At 34.3% G+C, this 23,006-nt stretch overlaps 1 protein-coding gene across 1 annotated transcript in view; it reads left to right on the forward strand.

The window, feature by feature from the left end:
* The window catches only part of ATAD2B (ATPase family AAA domain containing 2B), a 125,479-nt gene that overhangs the window by 41,965 nt on the left and 60,508 nt on the right, over window positions 1–23,006 (forward strand). The window contains exons 10-17 of the mRNA XM_052648748.1: window positions 2,127–2,238; window positions 2,551–2,666; window positions 4,138–4,312; window positions 8,499–8,587; window positions 11,781–11,940; window positions 13,153–13,243; window positions 20,227–20,538; window positions 22,840–22,975. Of these exons, the coding sequence (XP_052504708.1) occupies window positions 2,127–2,238; window positions 2,551–2,666; window positions 4,138–4,312; window positions 8,499–8,587; window positions 11,781–11,940; window positions 13,153–13,243; window positions 20,227–20,538; window positions 22,840–22,975 (1,191 nt within the window). The remainder of the gene's footprint in view (window positions 1–2,126; window positions 2,239–2,550; window positions 2,667–4,137; window positions 4,313–8,498; window positions 8,588–11,780; window positions 11,941–13,152; window positions 13,244–20,226; window positions 20,539–22,839; window positions 22,976–23,006) is intronic.

Genomic DNA, 23,006 nt, shown 5'->3' on the forward strand with positions numbered 1-23,006 from the left:
ATTATACAGGAGACAGGGATCAAGACCATCCCCATGGAAAAGAAATGCAAAAAAGCAAAATGGCTGTCTGGGGAAGCCTTACAAATAGCTATGAAAACAAGAGAAGCGAAAAGCCAAGGAGAAAAGGAGATATAAGCATCTGAATGCAGAGTTCCAAAAAATAGCAAGAAGAGATAAGAAAGCCTTCTTCAGTGATCAATGCAAAGAAATAGAGGAAAACAACAGAATGGGAAAGACTAGAGATCTCTTCAAGAAAATTAGAGATATCAAGAGAACATTTCATGCAAAGATGGGCTCGATAAAGGACAGAAATGGTATGGACCTAACAGAAGCAGAAGATATTAAGAAGAGATGGCAAGAATACACAGAACTGTACAAAAAAGATCTTCACGACCCGGATAATCACGATGGTGTGATCACTCATCTAGAGCCAGACATCCTGGAATGTGAAGTCAAGTGGGCCTTAGAAAGCATCACTACGAACAAAGCTAGTGGAGGTGATGGAATTCCAGCTGAGCTATTTCAAATCCTGAAAGACGATGCTGTGAAAGTGTTTCACTCAATATGCCAGCAAATTTGGAACACTCAGCAGTGGCCACAGGACTGGAAAAGGTCAGTTTTCATTCCAATCCCAAAGAAAGGCAATGCCAAAGAATGCTCAAACTACTGCACAATTGCACTCATCTCACATGCTAGTAAAGTAATGCTCAAAATTCTCCAAGCCAGGCTTCAGCAATATGTGAACCATGAACTTCCTGATGTTCAAGCTGGTTTTAGAAAAGGCAGAGGAACCAGAGATCAAATTGCCAACATCCGCTGGATCATCAAAAAAGCAAGAGAGTTCCAGAAAAACATCTATTTCTGCTTTATTGACTATGCCAAAGCCTTTGACTGTGTGGATCACAATCAACTGTGGAAAATTCTGAAAGAGATGGGAATACCAGACCACCTGACCTGCCTCTTGAGAAATCTGTATGCAGGCCATGAAGCAACAGTTAGAACTGCACATGGAACAACAGACTTGTTCCAAATAGGAAGAGGAGTATGTTAAGGCTGTATATTGTCACCCTGCTTATTTAACTTCTATGCAGAGTACATCATGAGAAATGCTGGACTGGAAGAAACACAAGCTGGAATCAAAATTGCCAGGAGAAATATCAATAACCTCAGATATGCAGATGACACCACCCTTATGGCAGAAAGTGAAGAGGAACTAAAAAGCCTCTTGATGAAAATAAAAGAGGAGAGTGAGAAAGTTGGCTTAAAGCTCACCATTCAGAAAACGAAGATCATGGCATCTGGTCCCATCACTCCATGGGAAATAGATGGGAAAACAGTGGAAACCGTGTCAGACTTTATTTTTTTGGGCTCCAAAATCACTGCAGATGGTGATTGGAGCCATGAAATCAAAAGACGCTTACTCCTTGGAAGAAAAGTTATGACCAATCTAGATAGCATATTCCAAAGCAGAGACATTACTTTGCCGACTAAGGTCTGTCTAGTCAAGGCTATGGTTTTTCCAGTAGTCATGTATGGATGTGAGAGTTGGTAGGACTGTGAAGAAGGCTGAGCACTGAAGAATTGATGCCTTTGAACTGTGGTGTTGGAGAAGACTCTTGAGAGTCCCTTGGACTGCAAGGAGATCCAACCAGTCCATTCTGAAGGAGATCTGCCCTGAGATTTCTTTGGAAGGAATGATGCTAAAGCTGAAACTCCAGTACTTTGGCCACCTCATGCAAAGATTTGACTCATTGGAAAAGACTCTGAGGCTGGGAGGGATTGGGGGCAGGAGAAGAAGGGGCCGACAGAGGATGAGATGGCTGGATGGCATCACTGACTTGGTGGACGTGAGTCTGAGTGAACTCCAGGAGGTGGTGATGGACAGGGAGGCCTGGCGTGCTGTAATTCATGGGGTCGCAAAGAGTCGGACACGACTGAGCAACTGAACTGAACTGGACTGATGGCTGATTGATGTTGACGTTTGACAGAAAACAACAAAATTCTGTAAAGCAATTATCCTTCAATAAAAAAAAATTTAAAAATGTGTCAAAGCTTTAAAACTTGTTTATGATATTAAAAACATGTAACTTTTTAATGCTATCTACTTAAATTTTTATGAATTTCAGGTGTTTGCCTATGAACTTAAGAGCAGAAGATTTAGCTGGTGGTATTCTCCGAGAACGTGTTAAAGTGGGCGCAAGCTTGGCTGATGTTGATCCAATGAATATTGATAAATCAGTAAGTTTTGTAAATGGTTTTCTAGAAATACCTTTTTTTTTTTTTTTTTTGCACACAGCTTGTGGGATCTTAGTTCCCCCATCAAGGATTGAATCTGTGCTCCCTGCAGTGGAAGTGTGGTGTCCTAACCACCATACTGCCAAGGGATTCCCTAAAGTATAATTTTTTGAATTCTGTTTATATATGAACTTTATATTTAAACTTCAGTTCCTGCTGAAGGCATGTATTTTGCAATCATTATCTCATAATTTAAAAAGAAACCTATATACAATTAAAATTATTTTGTACTAAACATTTCCCCTTCTTTCCAAGGTGCGGTTTGATAGCATAGGTGGATTGAGTCATCATATTCATGCACTAAAGGAAATGGTGGTATTCCCACTTTTGTATCCAGAAATTTTTGAAAAATTTAAAATTCAGCCTCCAAGGTTAGTAATGCTAGATGTTTATTATTGTTATTGTTAATTTATCAAATTTCAATTAGTAAGTAATTATAAATCTAAATATTATTTATAAATATTTTATGTATATTTATTTGATATGTTCTATCAATGAGAATTAGGAATGAAAGTTTATTATTTAGAGCTCAAAAGCTGTGGTACTTGAAGTTTATATTTCAGCATTTAAGACTCAGATGTAGGATGAGAGACTCTTTATGGAGGCCTTGAGTATACAAGTGGATTGCCCAACTAGATTTTCCTTAATTTGGTCTCCTAATAGCATTGGGTTTGATACTATATGTTGTTTAGTCTTTGAAAGCACAGTTTCAGTGAAGTGTTTCTTTGACTCAGTGATGTGGTATTTTTGAAATGGTAAACTTGATAATTTATTTTTATGATCAGATTAATTGTGTCTGATCATGAGGTGGTTAGCTAGTTATTAGAAAAGACTGAGAAATTATGTCAGAGGAAATTGGGTAGAATAAAATATTCTGAAGATGTACACATAGACTTCAATTTAAACTGCTAAATATCCTTTTTTATTTAAGAGATTTGGTTCTAATTTGTTTTTCATGCTTTTAAGGATGTAAAAAATCTTTTAAAGAGTCATCTTCTATTTGAGTGAGTTAAATGTTGGCCTGTAATTCTACAGTGGCTCTTATGAATCATAATAAAATTTATTTACTTTTTATGTGATATGATCCAATGAATATGATCAATATTAATCATATTCATTGGATTCAGTGACAATTAAAAAATAGTAAATTTAAAAGAAACCATTAATAAGAAACTTTAAATAATGGAGTTATAAACAAAATGTGTTATAAGCTAAAAGTAATCCTCCTCTTTAGAGATGAACAATTTTTATATTCTTTATAACTTTCTTTTATACGTATATACATATATTGTTTATGATTTTGCCTGTATTGTGTGCATTTAAACATTTAATATAAATGAGATTACTCAATAATGCCCCTATGTAACTTTATTTTTCACTCTATAATATAGATACCTCATGTTAATAAATATTGTGTGTATTATTCTATTTGACATCATACTAGTGTTTAATTTATAAATATAGTGGTGTATTTGTCCCTTACTAATAGAGAGCATTTAGACTTTGTAAGAAAGTCTATAACATTCTTTTGAGTATTTCTACATGATTTTGTAAAAAATGTGAAATTTCTGGGTCACAGGGCAAATGCTTTTAATATTTTGCCAAATTACTGTGTACCCTGATTGAGCTATTTCTTGCATCCTGAAGCTTGATTGTTTGAGAATATCCTTGAAAACTCTCAGCAAAGTGAGACTTTTGTCTGTGGACTACAAAAGGCTTTGTTGGTGTCTAATAATAATCTATATACATTAATTCAAACTTATACGGGAGGTGCATGCTTTTAAATTGATTATTAGTGCTAATGGTAACACTAATTTACTTTTATTGACTCTCTTCCTCTAGAGGCTGTTTGTTTTATGGTCCTCCTGGCACAGGTAAAACCTTGGTCGCCAGAGCATTAGCTAACGAGTGCAGTCAGGGAGACAAAAAGGTGGCTTTTTTTATGCGAAAAGGAGCGGATTGTCTGAGTAAGTGGGTTGGTGAATCTGAGCGGCAGCTTAGGCTTCTTTTTGATCAGGTAAGTGAAGTCAACTAATGTGGGAATATCTTCTTAATACTTTATATACTTGGTCTATAAATATTATACAAACTGTTCATAACAAGTCATATTTACCAATCAGTATGTTAAAATTAGGATCAGTAATTAGAATTTGTATGTCTTAGAGGTATTTAATAGCAGTTTCACTAGTACTAATTTAAGATGATTTACAAAATATTTATTGAGGTAGCAACTTGACATATAATAAATACCATGTTAAGTGCTTTTAAGATCCCTAGATATCCCATATAGATTATAATCTAACGGAGGGACTAGAACAAGCATAAAAAGTTAAATATCTGTGCAAGAAATATCACAAAGCAGTATATTATTTTCATGAGTTACAAATATGCTAGAAGAATTCAGTATTAAATGAATGCTTTTAAAAGACTGAGTAAGGTAAGTGAATATCATTTGGGCTATCTTTATTTATAACTAACTTTTAGAATACCATTTCCTAATACTTATAAAAATTAGTCCTGATATAAATTCACTTTTTAATTAATTGGGGTACTGAAGGAAGTCATTCATACATTGCAATGCAACTTATATCTTGTTATGTCTAAGGAGATTCACATGACACTTTAAAAATGCTTAGAGCAAGCATTTGTTGAATACCCATTACTGAGTTGATGTGTATCAAAGTTCTACCTAATTGGTAAAGCATTTCAAATATTATTTTTAGTTGCTATTGGTATCCATGTTAAAGACTGCTATGTTCTAGATAGTGGGTCTAGATAGAGGGATAAAGTAAAATTGTTAACTTCAAGGTGTTCAGTGTCTATTGAGAAGTCAAATATATGCAGTCTTCATGTTTCAAGAGGATTTCATAGTAATTAGAAAATAATGTAAAATAACATTGGTGGATTTGGGGAGAATCAGCTTGGGTATTGGAGAGGGCAATGGCACCCCACTCCAGTACTCTTGCCTAGAAAATCCCATGGACAGAGGAGCCTGGTAGGCTGCAGTCCATGGGGTCGCTAAGAGTCAGACACGACTGAGCGACTTCACTTTGACTTTTCACTTTCATGCATTGGAGAAGGAAATGGCAACCCACTCCAGTGTTCTTGCCTAGAGAATCCCAGGGATGGGGGAGCTTGGTGGGCTGCCGTCTATGGGGTCGCACAGAGTCGGACATGGCTGAAGCGACTTAGCAGTAGCAGCAGCAGCTTGGGGAATACTGGCAAATTGTCCCATGACTTAATTTTAAGTTTTTGACAGTGTTATACTTTTTGCAACTTGATACTGGGTGTAGGAATGTTTCTTGGTTTTATTAAAAACCATAGCATAAATCATGCTGCTTTTTATAGTATTGCTTTTGTTTTATGTTTTGGTTATTTTGGCTGCGAGGCATGTGGGATCTTTAACTCCCTTACCAGGGATAAAAGCCACACCCCCTTCATTGGAAGGTGAAATCTTAACCACTGGACCACCGGGGAGTCTCCATGCTGCTTTTTAAATCTGTATTTACTTTATTCGTGTTTCATTTCTGTTTCTTTGTGGGCAATAGATTTGAAATGTTTTCTTTCTTTTTTTAAAAAACTGCGTGTAGTCATTATATGTCTTTTTAAATGACAAGAATCTACATTCCTAAATTAAGGATATAATCTGTACTCTAAATGAGATGAAGGAGGTGCAGTTGGCCTTCCATATCTGCCGGTTCTGCATCCACAGATTCAGGCAACAATTTAATCTCATATTGGTTGAGTTCACAGATGTGGAATTTGTCAATATATAGGGCTGATAGTACTATGCTATTTCATATAAGGAACTTAACTATCCTTGTATTTTGGTATCTCTGGGGAGCCTTGGAACCAATGCCCCCCAGCAGATACTGAGGGTTGACTATACAATGTATTGGCTAAGAGTTTGGCCTTTGGTGTCAGAAAAATGTTAGTTCATATCTGACTTTACTATTAAGTATATGTGAAGGTGAAAGTGTTAGTCTCTCAGTCATGTCTGATTCTTTGTGACTCCATGGACCATAGCCCACCAGGCTCCTCTGTCCATAGAATTCTCCAGGCAGGAATACTGGAGTGGGTAGCCATTCCCTTTTCTAGGGGATCTTCCTGACCCAGGGACTGAACATGGGTCTCCTGCATTGCAGGCAGATTCTTTTCCATTTGAGCCCCCAGGGAAGCCCTATTAAGTATATAACTTTAAGTAACTGAAAGCATCTGATCCTTATTGCCTCTTCTGTAAAATGGAGTAAATAATGCCTATCTAATTGGATTAATGTAAATTTTTCCTGAAAGGAAGTGTGTATAGTTGACTCTTGAACCATACAGGGGTTAGGGGCACCAACTTCCATGCAGTTGAAAATTGGTGTATAATTTTTGACTCCCCCCAAACTTAACTACTAACTGCCTAATGTTGATAGGAAGCCTTACTAATAATATAAACAGGTAACATGCATATTTTGTATTATGTATTATATTCTGCATTCTTACAGTAAAGTAAGCTAGAGAGAAGAAAATGTTAAGAAAAATCATGAGATTTGCAATACTGTACTATATTTACCAAAACCAAAGTTTTACATTGCCTGAATATAAGTTGAATTCTCTCTCAACCTATGTCAATGTTGTCTTCTATAATACAAAATACTGTAGATGTTATACATACTATAGTATACATCAAAAATGAAAAAATAATATGAAAAAGAAATTCATATTTATTAGGTATCACGATTCATGTGTTGATAACAAAGAAACAAATCCTGGTGCTCATTTCTCTTCTTTACTAATAAATGTGAATGGGGCACTGTTGTCTGCATTAAAAACCTGTTCAGACAGATACTCTTTCTCATCAGTGGTTTTCTTAATGGTGTCTGTAAACTTGTCTGCTACCTCTTGGTCAGAAGAAAGTACTTCTTCTATTACCTTGACTATGATTTTTAGTTTTTAAAATATAGTTTTTTCAGAGGAAAAATGGCATAGCCAGTTGCAAAACTACTTAATCTTCAACCCCAATTTTGTATTCTTTAAACTTAGAAGTGACTTTTGTTGTTGTTTTAGTTGCTAAGTCGTATCTGATTCTTTGTGACCCCATAGACTATAACCTGCTAGACTTCTCTGTCCATGGGATTTCCCAGGCAAGAATACTGGAGTGCGTTACCATTTCCCTCCAGGAGAGCTTCCTGATTCAGGGATTGAACGTGTCTCTTGAATTGCAGGCAGATTCTTGACCTCTGAACCACCAGGGAAGCCCTAGAAATGACTTAGTGATTTATTGTTTTAAACAAATTCCCACTTTCACTTTTAAAGTTTACCATCTACTCATGCTGAATCCTTCCCAGAAGATTGCTCCAGTGTGTATTTCCAGGTCCTCCCTTTGTTCCTTTTACCAAAAAATGCAAAACACAATTCCATTGTGTGTCTTTAGGGCTCCAGTCATCAAAAATAGGGGAAAAAAATCTTCAGAATAGCCAATCAAGTTGAATTTAAAAAATCCACATGAATGTGGATGGGTTGGGGCAGGAATCCACTCCTATGTTCTTGGTCATCTGATGCCACTCCATGAATCCTTGTAATTCACCCTCCCTATCCTGTGCACATATGATTTGAATCCAGTGATCTAGCTTCAAGGATTGGGGTCCAGTGAGCCCTCTCCAGTCCACCTGGACATTTTAAGCCAAACCTCTCTCTAAAATTATTGTCATCCTTTGTTGGTATTAATTTCTTCAGGTTTAGATTCTTCACCTTCCTTTTGCTTGAAGTTTTCATAGAATGACCTTGCTTTTTCTTAAATTATATTAGAATTTATAGGAATGCTTTTCTTATATCCTTACATGGAAGCTAATTAAAATGTCATTCACATAAAATAGTCTGTGTTATATGATAAAAGCAATATGAATAGTGTGTTTAAATGTGTTTAATAAAATAGTATGTTTAAAAATACATGTATGTGCATGTGTATAAATGACATGTATGGCAGAATAAACACATTGAAAACAGTAGTTACCTACTGGGTAGGTAACTTTAATCACTACCTTGTGATTGGAGACTGAGAAGATAGGAGCTTTTCTTTTTCCTCTATAATCTTTCTTACCTGCTGCATGTTATACCATTTGCTTATATTACCTATTTACTTCTGTTACTTATTAAAAAACATAGTAATTAAATTAAAAATGAAAACTAATACAATACTTGCTTTCTTTTTATCCTAGGCATATTTGATGAGACCTTCTATAATATTTTTTGATGAAATAGATGGATTAGCTCCAGTGCGCTCTAGCAGGCAAGATCAGATCCACAGGTAATATTTCCTAATCTGATTATGTTGAGTTCATATGTTAACATAGTACTAAGACTTAACCCTTGAATTAGTGCTGTGAGGCTTGTAAGATGCGAACTGTTTCCTTGAGGAAGACTTTTTTCTTATAACACGTGTGTGCATGAGTGTGTGTGTATGTGTGTGTATGCACATGTGTGTGCTCAGTCACTCTGTTGTGTCTAACTCTTTGTGACCCTATGGTCTATTACCTGCCAGGCTCCTCTGTCCTCTGATGTTTGTAGGTAGGATTTTCCTATTCTGAATTGAGCTGCTTAAATTTGTGAGCTTCTAATTTTCGTCATAGCTGTACTGTTTTTATAATATTTTATTTCTTAAAATATATTTTTGTTTCTCTTGTCCCTGTGAATATTTGTGACTAAGCTTTTGCTTGCCTTTCCCCCACCATTTGGAACCTTCGTTTATATAAAATGCCTGAAATAATCAAATTCATAAATGGTGCAAAATTTATCAAGTAAATACTAACAGAAAGCTACTATTGCTATATTAGGCAAAATTGTCTGTAAGATGGAAAGCATTATTATAAATATAAAGAGGACCCCCTTATAATGATAAAAGCTTCGACTTATTAAAAGATGTAATTGTTTAAAATCTGTAATTCCCTAATTACTATATTTCAAACTGTATAAAACAAAAATTGACAGAACTGCAAAGAAAGAGTCAAACTGATCATCATTGTGAAAGAGATCATGTACTTCTTGGTAATTAATAGAATAAAGGAGCATAAAATAAATTCTCTGTAGATTATTTGAGCAGCTGTGTTATATGAATCTGATCTTGTGTGCATACTTATTTAAGGTAATATAGAATGAACACTAGTTTTAAACATCATTTATAAAAACTTATCGTATATTATGCCTTAAATCACAACTAATTTCCAAAGTTTAGTAATATACAAAATGTAAGAGATAACAAAAAGACAAGCAGAAAATTTTATATCTGTTATCAACAGCTATTGCTGTAATTCTAAATAATCTATGGTACTAGTGAAATAAAAATTAAAACTAATAGTATATGAACTGTAAACAAAGATACACAGAAATCAAGAAATTAAAAAGTTGCTTTTTTGAAAAATATAAAATTGAAACCAACCTCTGGCATAATTGGCCATGATAAAAAAGACATTGATAAAGCAGTATTTAGGAATACAAAATATGATGTTGTTTTAGATTTTGTAAACATTAAAGATTAAGAGGATAAAAGCTTAAGCTCAAGAGGTTAAAGTATAAAACTTTCAGGAAAAAACCTGTGGGAAAATTTTCATAACCTGTATGTGAATGTGCACAGTATTTTTGGGTAATAACCAAAAATTGGAAACAGTCTAAATGTTCATCAACATGTATATCAACAATTTGGGATATATCATAAAATGGAATATTGTTTTAGCAATGAAAAGGAATAAACTCTTGTTAAACAAACAATTTCACATGTTAGCAAAGTAATGCTCAAAATCCTTCAAGCTAAGTATGTGAACCAAGAACCTCCAGATGTTCAAGCTGGATTTAGAAAAGGCAGAGGAACCAGAGATCAAATTGCCAACATCCATTGGATCATGGAAAAAGCAAGAGAATTCCAGAAAAACATCTACTTCTGCTTTATTGACTATGCCAAAGCCTTTGACTGTGGGTCACAACAAACTGTGGAAAATTCTTCAAGAGATGGGAATAGACCACCTTACCTGCCTCCTGAGAAACCTGTATGCAGGTCAAGAAGCAACAATTAGAACTGGATATGAGAACAATGGACTGGTTCTAAATTGGGAAAGGAGTACATCAAGGCTGTATATTGTCACCCTGCTAATTTAACTTGTATGCAGAGTACATCTTGTGAAATGCCAGGCTGGATGAAGCAGAAAGTGGAATAAAGATTGCTGGGACAAATAACAATAACCTCAAATATGCAGATGATACAACCCTTATGGCAGAAAGCGAAGAGAAATTAAAGAGCCTCTTGATGAAGGTGAAAGAGGAGAGTGAAAAAACTGGCTTAAAACTCAACATTCAGAAAACAAAGATCATGGCATCTGGTCCCATCACTTCATGCAAATAGATGGGGAAACAATGGAAACAGTGACAGACTTTAGTTTCTTGGGCTCCAAAATTATTGCAGATGATGACTGCAACCATGAAATTAAAAGATGCTTGCTCCCTGGAAGAAAAGCTATGACCAACCTAGACAGCATATTAAAAAGCAGAGACATTACTTTGCCTACAAAGGTCCCTATAGTCAAAGCTATGGTTTTTCCACTAGTCATGTGTGGATGTCAGATTTGGACAATAAAAAAGGCTGACTGCTGAAGAATTGATGCCTTTGGGCTGTGGTGTTGGGAGAAGACTCTAGAGAGTCCCTTGGATTGCAAGGAGATCAAACCAGTCAATCCTAAAGGAAATCAATCCTGAATATTCATTGGAAGGACTGATGTTTGAAGCTGAAGCTCCAGTACTTTGGCCACCTGATACGAAGAGCTGACTCGTTAGATAAGAACCTGATGCTGGGAAAGATTGAAGGCAGGAGGAGAAGGGGACAACAGAGAATGAGATGGTTGGATGACATCACCGACTTGATGTATGTGAGTTTGAGCAAGCTCCAGGAGATGGTGAAGAACAGGGAAGCCTGATGTGCTGCAGTCCATGGGGTCTCGAAGAGTCAGACAAGATTGAGCTACTGAACAACAACAAAAATAAACCAACAGTGTGATAAATTTCAAATAATCAAGCTGAGGGAATGAATCCAGAAGAAAAAAGTATTTACCATGTGATCTCATTTATATAAAATTTTAGGTAATGCAAGCTAATGTATAGTGACAGAACTTGGATCAGTAGTTTCCAAGGGATTGGGTAGAGGTCAAGGAGGAGCAGTGGGGATGGATTACGAAGGGTGCAAAGAGGAGCATGATAAATATTACTTTTTTCCTTAATGGTGATAGTTTCACATACTCAAAATTCAGCAATTTGTGTTCTTTAAACATATCCAGTGTATTATATGTCAGCCATATCTTCAGAAGACTTAAACCTGTTTAGAACAATATGAGAAAGTTAATTGGAACTTAGTTTCACTTTTGAACATGGATATAAAAATCTTTAAGACTGATAAAAGTTAGTATAAGCAGCAGGTTTTGCAACTTTTTCTTTCTTTCCTCTTTAAAATTTTCTTACAGCTCTATAGTGTCAACCCTCCTTGCTCTTATGGATGGATTAGACAATAGGGGCGAAATTGTTGTTATTGGTGCTACAAATAGACTTGATTCTATAGATCCTGCTCTTAGGAGACCTGGTCGTTTTGACAGAGAATTTCTTTTCAACCTTCCAGATCAAAAGGTAACAGTTTCTGTTTTCAATATACTAAGATTTATTTCTCATTTGATTATGAAGTATGTGTGTGTGTGTGTGTGTACACACCAGGCTTCCCTGTTTTTCACCATCTCCCAGAGCTTGCTCAAACGCACATATGTCAAGTCCTATATATATGAAAGAAAATATTTGTTATAGCATTGGTTTATTTTTGGTAGCTGAATGGCCAGCTTAGACCTTGGAATTGAAGCAATAGCTACTGATTCCAGATTTTGTCAACTTTTGAGCAAAATTTATCCTGATAACTTCCAAGTTCTTTTTGTCTTGGTGCTAGATCCCAGATTCTTCACCAAGCCAATAATAATTTTATCTTGGTTATAATTTGCTTTTTCATAGTCTTAAGAAACTCAAGTAGCAGTGTTGAGGCAATAAGGACATTCAATTTTAGAAAGTGTTGTTTTTCCCCTGAAAGAAGGCAAATGTGAAAAAAACATTCTGATGTGACTTTTCAGCTGATTATGGATTCTTATACTTAAGTGTTTCTTTTTTTACTGTGGGAGAAAAAGAAATTTAATTTGGGACCAAGATGTTAAAATTTTTATTGTGTTACACAGTTAGATTTAAGGTAGAGAATGCTATTTTGAAAGAAAAAAATCAAGGTAAAATTGTTAAAACCTTTGTTTTTTTCAGTGAATTCAATTACTATTCATGGAGATTATCTTGTTATGTATTAAGTGTGAAAGCATTCATGAACTTATATGACAGTGTATATTATATCTTTTTACTTAATCAAAAACTTCAACTTCTAATGACACTTTATGCATATTAGAACTAAAAGGACCTGAGAAATCTAAATATATAGTTTGTTTAAAAGTTATGGTTATTATAATGCATTGAAGTTTTTGGTTTATGCATTTTCAGATGGTAAAAATGATGTGGAGGAAAGTGAAATTTAGTTTTGAGTTCTAGTCCTAGGTCAAGTTCTTTTACCTCTCAGATTAATACATGTCCTAGTTTGTGAAACAAGGATCTCTACTACATAGCTCACAGGGTTATTATGGGAATCAGAGTTAACACGGATGCCAAGCTGTTCATGCTTCTTTTAAAATAAACAGTTGCTTTTCTGGGATATGGTTAGTTGATGAATTTGTTCCATCTGATACATTTTGGGGTTGATGATATTTTATTTGTATTTTTCTCCTTAGGCAAGATTTTATTTATCTGTGCTTTTCTTCTTAGGCAAGAAAACACATTTTACAGATCCATACCAGGGACTGGAATCCAAAATTGTCAGATGCTTTTTTAGGTGAATTGGCTGAAAAATGTGTTGGTGAGTGCTACTATTTGAATTTTTGATTGTCATTGTTTGTTCTGCTCAGCCTCCCTTTCCCGTTATATTTGGAATGTGAATGAGTATAGTTATATTTTTGTGCAATAGATGGCTTTGCCTTCAAATGTAAAAAATTACTTTAAACATTTCACTTGAAGTTTGAACACTTCTAAATTAGAATTTTAGCTGCCATTAGGTGTTTCGATTAACAAAGCTCCGTAGTAATAATGCCTTTCATTGAATGCTGGATTTCCAATCTTATTACAGTGTCTCCTTTTAGGAACTGTTCCCTTTCAGAAATTTTACTAAGAAAAATAAGCTTAAACAAGAGGTAAAGATCCATGTATAGGGCAGAACTGTAGTCTTTTACTTCGCAGATTACATGATGGACTCATCTTCATTCTGGTGGTGTAGAAAGAAGTTGAGTGAGAGGAGTCTTCAAAGAAAATACTTAATGACATCTGCTATATTTCCCTAAATGTTAAACTCTCCAAGTTAATGTTAAATTATTCACAGAGTAGAAGATCTACAGAGTGAATGAACACTATTGCCCTAAAAGGATACGGTGAGAGTATTTTATGTGCATACATAGGAGATGGAATGCATAGGTTTTAGAATTCAGGAGTTTGGCACTAATTAGGTCTGAAATAAAAATGAATATAGTATTAAGCAGCTGAATATACACGCAGGTATTTTCATTCTTTTTCTGTCTTTTGTCTATTTTTCTCTCATTCTCTCAAAAATATAGATTAAAAAAATCTCTCCATGAATTTTTTAAGTATTATGAAGAAGTTCCCCTAATAAGTCCACTAACAATCAACAGTCTACTTGGGAAAAGTTTAAAGTTACCAAAACCAAAAAGAACAACTTAGTTAAAAAATCATTGTGGTCCACCATCAAATAATTAAAACTTAAATAGAACATTAGTCCATTCAGTTAGCTACATCCGAATTATCCTCTTCATCCACAGGGACCTCCATCTCCGAAGCAGCATACCTCAGCTTTTGAACCACAAAGACCTCGACATCTTCTGGTGAGGAGAAAACGTAAATCTCTCCAGCACTACTCCAGTTTAAGCTTTGCCTGGTATAAGAGAGCATGCGCCAAACCCATTTCATGTAAATTTGGCTTGACCTTTGCAAAGCCTTGTGCTGCTTTATGGGAGAGGGTGGTATTTGGTACAAAATCCAGTCTTTGCCCTTTTTGAAAATTTGACCCCTTTTATTTCCTGCTACTTTTATGATATTGTGTTAGAGTATAGATTAGAATGGAAAGTCTTTGTTGATTGGTCTGTGAATTTGTCACAGAATGATCCTTAACTGAAATAAGCAGAAGTCTTCAGATAATCTTGGAAATTCCCTGAGTAATCTAAAAACTACTTTTTATTACCCTATCTACCATCTGAAATATTATATACTCTTAATTCATCATCCTAAATATTAGATTCTCAGTTTTCTTTTTAATTTCCAAAGGCCACTACTTCTCATTTTACCAGGTTATTTATTTTAGCTTTTAGTCAGTTTCTTAAGTTAAAAAAATTTTAAGAAATACTTTGTTATAGGACTGAAAAACTTCTCTTGCCTTTTTTGGGGGTGGCTTTGCTGGTTTAGAATCTGCTTATATATATATATACTATTTTCTTCCTGGAGAGTGACATAAAAATGATAATTAATTATAATTAACTGACTTCTAATTTGTTTGTGACATTTATTTCATTTAAGAAACCAATTCACATTAAAAAAAATCAAATGCAAGTCTTCAAACAGGAATGAAATAGCAATACACTTTAAATTCATTATGAAGTTACCACTTATGTATCCCAAAGATGTTTTAACATGTATGGGTTCAGTAGAGTGAAATTTATGCCTAACAAAAGAGTAAGCAGGGTTTTGATGAAGAACCGAAAACATAGTTGACCTTTTGTTAGAGGTTATGGATTTGGTAACTTTTATCTTGAAATGAATTCCCAAGTACTTGGAGGTTTGCATGCTTCATAGGTGTGATTTTTAGTAGTCTTCAAGTAATTTTGGTTTCTAGAACATGTGCATAAATAGTAGAAGCTTAAAGTTAATGAAGATCTTCTATCTAATCATATTTGTCTATTCATTTTCACTAAGAAGGTTTAAGCAATGAAAGGGTATCTGTCAATGAGGCATCTTAGCTTGTGAACCTTCACTGTTTGGTATTTTACTTAAAAAGTAGCTTCATAAAATTTTATTGCCTTTCCTAGTTTATAGCCTCTTTGAATAGTTTATACTTTCAGTCTTTCAGACAAATCTCCATCTTAACAGTACTCATAATGCTTTCTTTGTGTGTGTCTAAGATATGTGTGTTTATCAGAATATTAGAATTGTAATGGTAGAACTGGTATAGTTATGGAATTCTTTATGGAAGGAATATTGATATTTTCTCTAATACCAACTTTTAACTTTCAAAAGAGGCTATATTTCAGTATTTCTAGAATAGTCATATCATCTATTTTCTAAACCAAGACCCTTTGAGAGTGAAAAGATATGCTGTTTAGGCAAGCGGCCTAAACCAGGACATGTGATCACACTTAATATAACCTATTTAGCCTAGTTATGATGTTTTAGAGTCTAGTAAGGGAAGTGTATAAAGTATTGCTACAGTCCATGGGGTTGCAAAACAGTCAGACATGACTTAGTGACTAAACAAAAGGAAAATACATTATTAACTGAGTAGTTCTCAATTTTTTTGTTTATCAGAATGACTGGTATGATATTACTGGTTTATGATATTAAACCACCACTTAGTGATTCTGATTCACTAAGTTTGTTGGTAACCTATTTCTGATTTATTTTCATTGTTTATTCAGAAGACTAGTCAAGGTTGACAACCACAGATATAAACTAGTAATTTTCATTCATGAACAAATATAATGAAAATAAATCCTGTAATTTATAGTCTATTGGTTATGATAATCCATGTGAAAATTTGGTTTTTTCAAGTAAAACTTTATTACTAATGATGAAATTCAAACTTTCAAGAAAAAAATTAGAATTTTTTTTTTAACAAAATGGATTATAAGCCACACAGCAGTTCTCAAAGGGTGCTGTATGACTTATATTTGTCACTGTGAGCTGACAGCTTGCTAACACTTAAAAGACTATAGTGATGAGACTATAGTGTGGTGATATTAACAAATGTGATTTTTGGTATTGTATTTTATTAAATGTGTCAGTATAAAAATGACCATATAATTTAGGGAAGAAAATTTACTTCTTTACATGGAATCTATTTTAGTTGATAAACTCTAAAGTTATCTTTAATAAGTTAAGAAAAATGAACAGTAGATTGCTAATTATATTATTAACATATTATGTCACACACAAATGTTATGGGCAACATTTACTGTATAAAATAACTTTTAGTGACTTTTTTCTGTTCTGCATTGTTACGAGCATTTTTTTTCTTTTTTAACTTAGACTTTTAGCACTTAAAAATTGGATCATATAGGATGTTCAGTAACTGTATATACTTTTAAAGAAGTAAAAGGAGTGTGGTTTATATTTTTTGAAGGTGGTTGTTTATTCTTTACTTCCTCTGAAATGGATTGTTCCATTAACTTTATGTCTGAGCTAGTGTTCTACAGTTACTTTGTTGAACTAATGTTACAGATATGTATGGAACAGGAAAAGATAGTTTTTTGGGGGGATGGTGTTCATTCTTTAAGAAGTAGCAAATAAAATGAGAGAGTGATGGTGTGATCACTCACTTACAGCTAGACATCCTGGAGTGTGAAGTCAAGTGATGCCTTAGGAAGCATCACTATAAACAAAGCTAGTGGAGGTTGTGGAATTCCAACTGAGCTATTTCAAATGCTAAAAGATGATGCTGTGAAAGCACTGCACTCAATATGCCAGCAAATTTGGAAAACTCAGCAGTGGCCACAGGACCCGAAAAGGTCAGTTTTCATTCCAATCCCAAAGAAAGGCAACGCCAAAGAAAACTCCAACTACCGCACAATTGCACTCATCTCACACGCTAGTAAAGTAATGCTCAAAATTCTCCAAATGAGGCTTCAACAGAACGTGAACTGAGAACTTCCAGATGTTCAGGCTGGATTTAGAAAAGGCAGAGGAACCAGAGATCAAATTGCCAACATCCGTTGGATTATAGAAAAAGCAAGAGAGTTCCAGAAAAACATCTATTTCTGCTTCATTGACTACACTAAAGTCTTTGACTGTGTGGATCACAGCAAAGTGTGGAAAATTCTTCAAGAGATGGGAATAGACCACCTTACCTGCCTCCTGAGAAACTTGTATGCAGGTCAAGAGGCAGCAGTTAGAACTGGACATGGAACAACGGACTGGTTCCAAATTGGGAAAGGAGTGTGTCAAGGCTAATATATTGTCACCCTGCTTATTTAACTTCTATGCAGAGTACATCATGTGAAATGCTGGGCTGGGTGAAGCACAAGCTGAAATCAAGATTGCTGGGAGAAATATCAATAACCTCAGACCACCCTTATGGCAGAAAGTGAAGAGGAACTAAAGAGCCTCTTGGTGAAAGTGAAAGAGGAAAGTGAAAAAACTGGCTTAAAACTCAACATTCAAAAAACAAAGATCATGGCATCTGGTTTTATCACTTCATTGCAAATAGATGGGGAAACAATGGAAACCGTGACAGACTTTATTTTCTTGGGCTCCAAAATCACTGCAGATGGTGACTGCAGCTATGAAATTAAAAGACATTTGCTCCTTGAAAGAAAAGCTATGACCAACCTAGACAGCATATTAAAAAGCAGAGATATTACTTTGCTTACAAAGGTTCATATAGTCAAAGCTATGGTTTATGCAGTAATCATGTATGGATGTGAGAGTTGGACCATAAAGAAAGCTGAGTGCCAAAGAATTGATGCTTTTGAACTGTGGTGCTGGAGAAGACTCTTGAGAGTCCTTGGACTGCTAGGAGATCAAACCAATCAATCCTAAAGGAACTGAATATTCATTGGAAGGACTGATGCTGAAGCTGAACCTCCAATACTCTGGCCACCTGATGCGAAGAACTGCCTCATTGGAAAAGACTCTGATGCTGCCAAAGACTGAAGGTGGGAGGAGAAGGGGACGATAGAGGATGAGATGGTTGGAAGGCATCACCGACTCGAAGGATATGAGTTTGAGCAAGCTCCAGGAGTTGGTGAAGGACAGGGAAGCCTGGTGTGCTGCAGTCCATGGGGTTGCAATGACACTACTGAGCGACTGAACTGAATTAAATAGTAAACTTGTTTTTTTCTGAGGAATTTTTGGGAAATTGATTGCTGCCATGGGACAATGTCAAAGCTTTATCTGCTTATCCTTTTCTTAATTAAATTCTCATAGGACATAGTAAGTTTTCCTCTACCTCTTAATAAATGTTTGTTTTAATAATATAATACTTAATAATTTTAGTTGAAAATTTTACTCCCAGTACGTTGGTTTAATACTAAAAGAGCTTAAATTTCTTGGGGGAAAAAAAAAAAGAAGCCTAGTAGATATGATTCATCATTCCCCCTTTCCTGTAATACATGGTAACTTAACAGTTTTATATTTCCAGACTATAACCTTGCTGTTACTCTTTTCTCTTTTCATTCATTCTTTCACTCAGGAAATTATTGGATATCTATTGAATGCCAGGCCAGACATTGTTCTTGGTATTTGAGATAGATAAACAGTTAGTGAACAAGACAAATAATCTAGAGGTCATTTTCTAGTTGGAGAAGGCACATAATAAAAATATTAGGTAAATGATAAAGTGATAAGTGCTGTGGAAAAAGGAGAGCAGGGTAAAGAGTTTTCTGTTGTGTGTAGGACTTAATTAAGGTGATCTTTACTGATAATAGGGATATAGTTTATTATAGATGTGTGAGTCAGTTTGATTTATATGGTTTTGTTCCTTAATGTTCTTTTTCTGCCAGTTAACCTGGGACTATTTATTCTCTGCTTTTAGTGTTCCTGTCTAATCACCATTTTAATTTCAGTACTTAAGTGTTCTACAAGTTCATTGTAAGATATAAAATGAACTAAATCTGATAACACTCCTGGAAGAGCTTAGGGACTAATGTTCTGTAACTTGTTTGAGTGGTTCCCCCTGCTGGCATAATTGACAAAGGTGGCCAAATGTAGATTTAATCGGTAATGTAAAAAACCAACCATGACTAGTTTGAGTTTTTCTCCTTTGTTTTGTGTTAAAGACCTAACAGTTCATATATTTTTCTATGTATTTGTTGCTCAAATGAATCAAATGACTGACTTCACTGGCAGCTCGATCAGTTATTTAACTTGATGATCACTTAAATATGGGTAATGGATGGTGCCTCATGTCTCTGTAGCCCTTTGAACTAGATTATCAATCATTTTAAGCTAAAAGTAAATATAAAAAGGAAATTAATGTGAAAAATTGAAGAATTCTCATTCCTTTTAATATGTTTGGAATTATCAGAGATGCTTACAACTTTATAGTTTTGGGGATACTTAGATATTAACCTGCTTCTACCTTGCACTCAGAGTTGGTAGTAGAATAGCTCTGGTTTCGAAGTTTCTGCTTATATATTCTACTTTGTACTGCTCCATTATATATGTTTGAAATTAGTAATATTAGAAAAATTTATGGAAAACTAATGCCTTAAGGACTAAACTGATGATTAGGAATATTGATGAAGGATTGATATAACGTTATTTTTCTTAAAACCTTTCTTGAAGAAAGATGTATATTATAATCAGTGGTTTTGGCACAAAAATATATGACTTCTTTTAATGTCATTAGTTTATGTATTTGTTAACATATTCAAAGCATTTTTAGTTAATAAATAAATGGTTTTATTAAATGTTTTTAAAGGGTCATTTTTCATTTTGATAGTAAAATTGCCCATAATAACTGATTTAGTATTAGTTTTTTGGATAAAGATGTACATATTTGCAAAATATAATTGGTACTTGGAAAACTGGACTTACCTTTGTTATCCTTTTCCTTTTGTGCATTAGGCTATTGCGGAGCTGATATCAAGGCCCTGTGCACTGAAGCTGCCCTGATTGCCCTGCGGAGGCGCTATCCCCAGATCTATGCTAGCAGTCATAAACTGCAGCTAGATGTTTCCTCAATCGTGCTCAACGCCCAAGATTTTTACCATGCAATGCAGAATATTGTGCCTGCTTCCCAGCGTGCTGTCATGTCTTCGGGACATGCACTGTCTCCCATCATAAAACCACTGCTGGAAAGAAGCTTCAACAACATCCTAGCCGTCCTGCAAAAAGTGTTCCCTCATGCTGAGATTAGCCAGAGTGACAAGAAAGAAGGTAGTATAAATTCTCTTTTCATATTGTTAAAATGATAAGTATGGGCATAAGTAAATAAATTGAATATCCCTATAAAAGTATTTGTGTGTTACTCTTTTATATTTGCCATGAATATAGGAGATATATCTATTTCATTTGCCACTGTATTCTAGACCTAGCCTACAGTAGTTGCCTACTCAGTGTGTATAAGAATAATGAATGGATGTTTGTTCTGAATATTTGTTTTGTTTATTCACTCTTGGGACTATCTGACTATCTTAATATAGGAGTGTTACCATCTTTAGGAAAGTTGACTGTAATAGTATTGGTTTACATTTCTCTTATTATTATAAAGTGCTTATATAAATTGTCATTTATTAATCCTCATAACAATCCTGTGGGGTAGGTACTCTTACTCTATCAAAAATGAAGATATTCACTTATATAGGGTCACTTAGTAAGTTCTAGGTCTTTCTCAAACCCAGGGAGCCCAACTCAGAGGCAGTGCTCTTAACCATGTTGTTATAATGTCCCTCTGGATTCAGCTCATCATATTGCTATTATTGGTACAGCACTCCGTAGTGTGTGCTAATGGAGTGTAGTTTATCAGTGAGGGAGTAAAGTAGAACCTGATTATAGATGGTCTTGAATTCTGGCCTCATGATTGTATTTGGATTTGAGAAAAAAATAGAAAGCTACTTTAAAAAATGTTACTCATTTATAGGAAAACTTTAGGTTTGTATGCTAATCAAAGTAAAGCCCATGAACTTTGAAGACAGTAATTTTAAAAATTGTCTTAAATTTTTTTGTTTAGCATGTAGTTTTCACTGTATAGAAAATTGTTAGTGAATTATGTTAACATTATAACTGTTATATAGAGTAAATATCATCAGTAATCAATGAATTTTGCTGTTATAAATATATTTTTCAGAAACTTTATTTTTTAGGGTAGATTCTCTTGAAATATCACATTGATTACTTGATTTCTTAAATTTGTCAAATAGGAGAATAGATACTATGTTTGAGCCATCTACTCTGCCATGAACGGTACATTTCTTGTCTCTGATTTTTGTGATCTAGAATCTGTATATTTTCCCTAATTTTTTTAAATTAAAAAAACTATGTTGCCTTTAGAAAATCATAAAAATCTACCTTCTCTTCTGAGAGATTATAACTTCTTTATGTCCATTTGAGAAATTTTTTATGACATTATTAGCTATGTATTCTTACCGCTTTTTTCCCCATAAGTATTAAGTATGCTTTATATCCTTTTTTTTCTTCATATGCCAGTGGAAGGAATAAATCACTTTGATTATTAATAATATTTTTTAGTTATTTAGGTATATTATTCTGGATTATTTTGGTCTTTAATATTTTTCTTAGTAAGTGTCCTTGTATATGAATTATCAATCAAATTGTACTTAATTATTTGATTAATTTTTATAGTATTAGTCATGTTCAATATTTGACTTTTAAAAGCCACTGAATTGTGCTCTGTCTGCCAGCACAATTCACGATCTCATTTTAGAAAGCATATTTCTTTTTTTCCTTGTTTTCTTTGGGGAAGGATATGATTTCTGTCAATTTTAATTTCCTCCCATTTCTCCTATACATGTAGCATTGCTTTTTGTTGAATGAATTGACACTTTTGTTAAGTATGTATGAATTACAGCTATAATACTTCAGGTTGTAGACTAGGTAAGTTTTTAAGTATGGCACTCTCAATAGGAATTTTAGTTCCAGTTGTTCATTGAGCAATAACATAAGACCCATAAAGAGACTAATTTTATTTGAATGAGTGCGTTTTCTAAGATTGGCTTTTTTGCCACTAAATTCCTGAGTCCCTTCTTAACTAGACTAGATTTTCCTTGAAATATGTGTGTGTATGCCATGTGAGAAAAATAAAGGTCAATTTATTCCTTGTTGCTTTTGTAAGAACTGGGCCATACTTCAATTACTCTATTAATTAAACCATTTTATATTAAATGTACTGGTTTTGGTAAAAATTAACTTAGAGATTCTTAGTAAGCAGGTGAGAACTTTATGAGAGTGCCATTTCTTTTCCAGACTTCTTGTAGTTATTCTCCAAAAATGTATCTCATAATACTTAAGTAGTCTGTAAAGGTGAAATAATTATATTGGTTCTATTTATAACTTACTCAAAATACTGTAGTTTGTCAGTTTGCCTGGTCAGTTTGTGTTAGTTGATGGATAACTTGTTACTGCCACTTGTTTTTTTAATCAGTTTTCCTTAGCTTTGGTAGGTCAGTAATATTAAATGACTTCTTAAGCCTCATAATCTTTGTGTTCTTTTTAAAACAGATATAGAAACTTTGATTTTAGATGACAGTGATGATGAGAATGCTTTATCAATTTTTGAGACAAGTTGTCACTCAGGATCACCAAAGAAACAGTCATCAGCTGCTGCTGTACATAAACCTTACCTTCATTTTACAATGTAAGCAATAGATATCAAATTTCTTTCAACT

This window comes from Budorcas taxicolor, chromosome 11, assembly GCF_023091745.1.
Source record: "Budorcas taxicolor isolate Tak-1 chromosome 11, Takin1.1, whole genome shotgun sequence".
In the NCBI taxonomy this organism is placed as follows: domain Eukaryota; kingdom Metazoa; phylum Chordata; class Mammalia; order Artiodactyla; family Bovidae; genus Budorcas; species Budorcas taxicolor.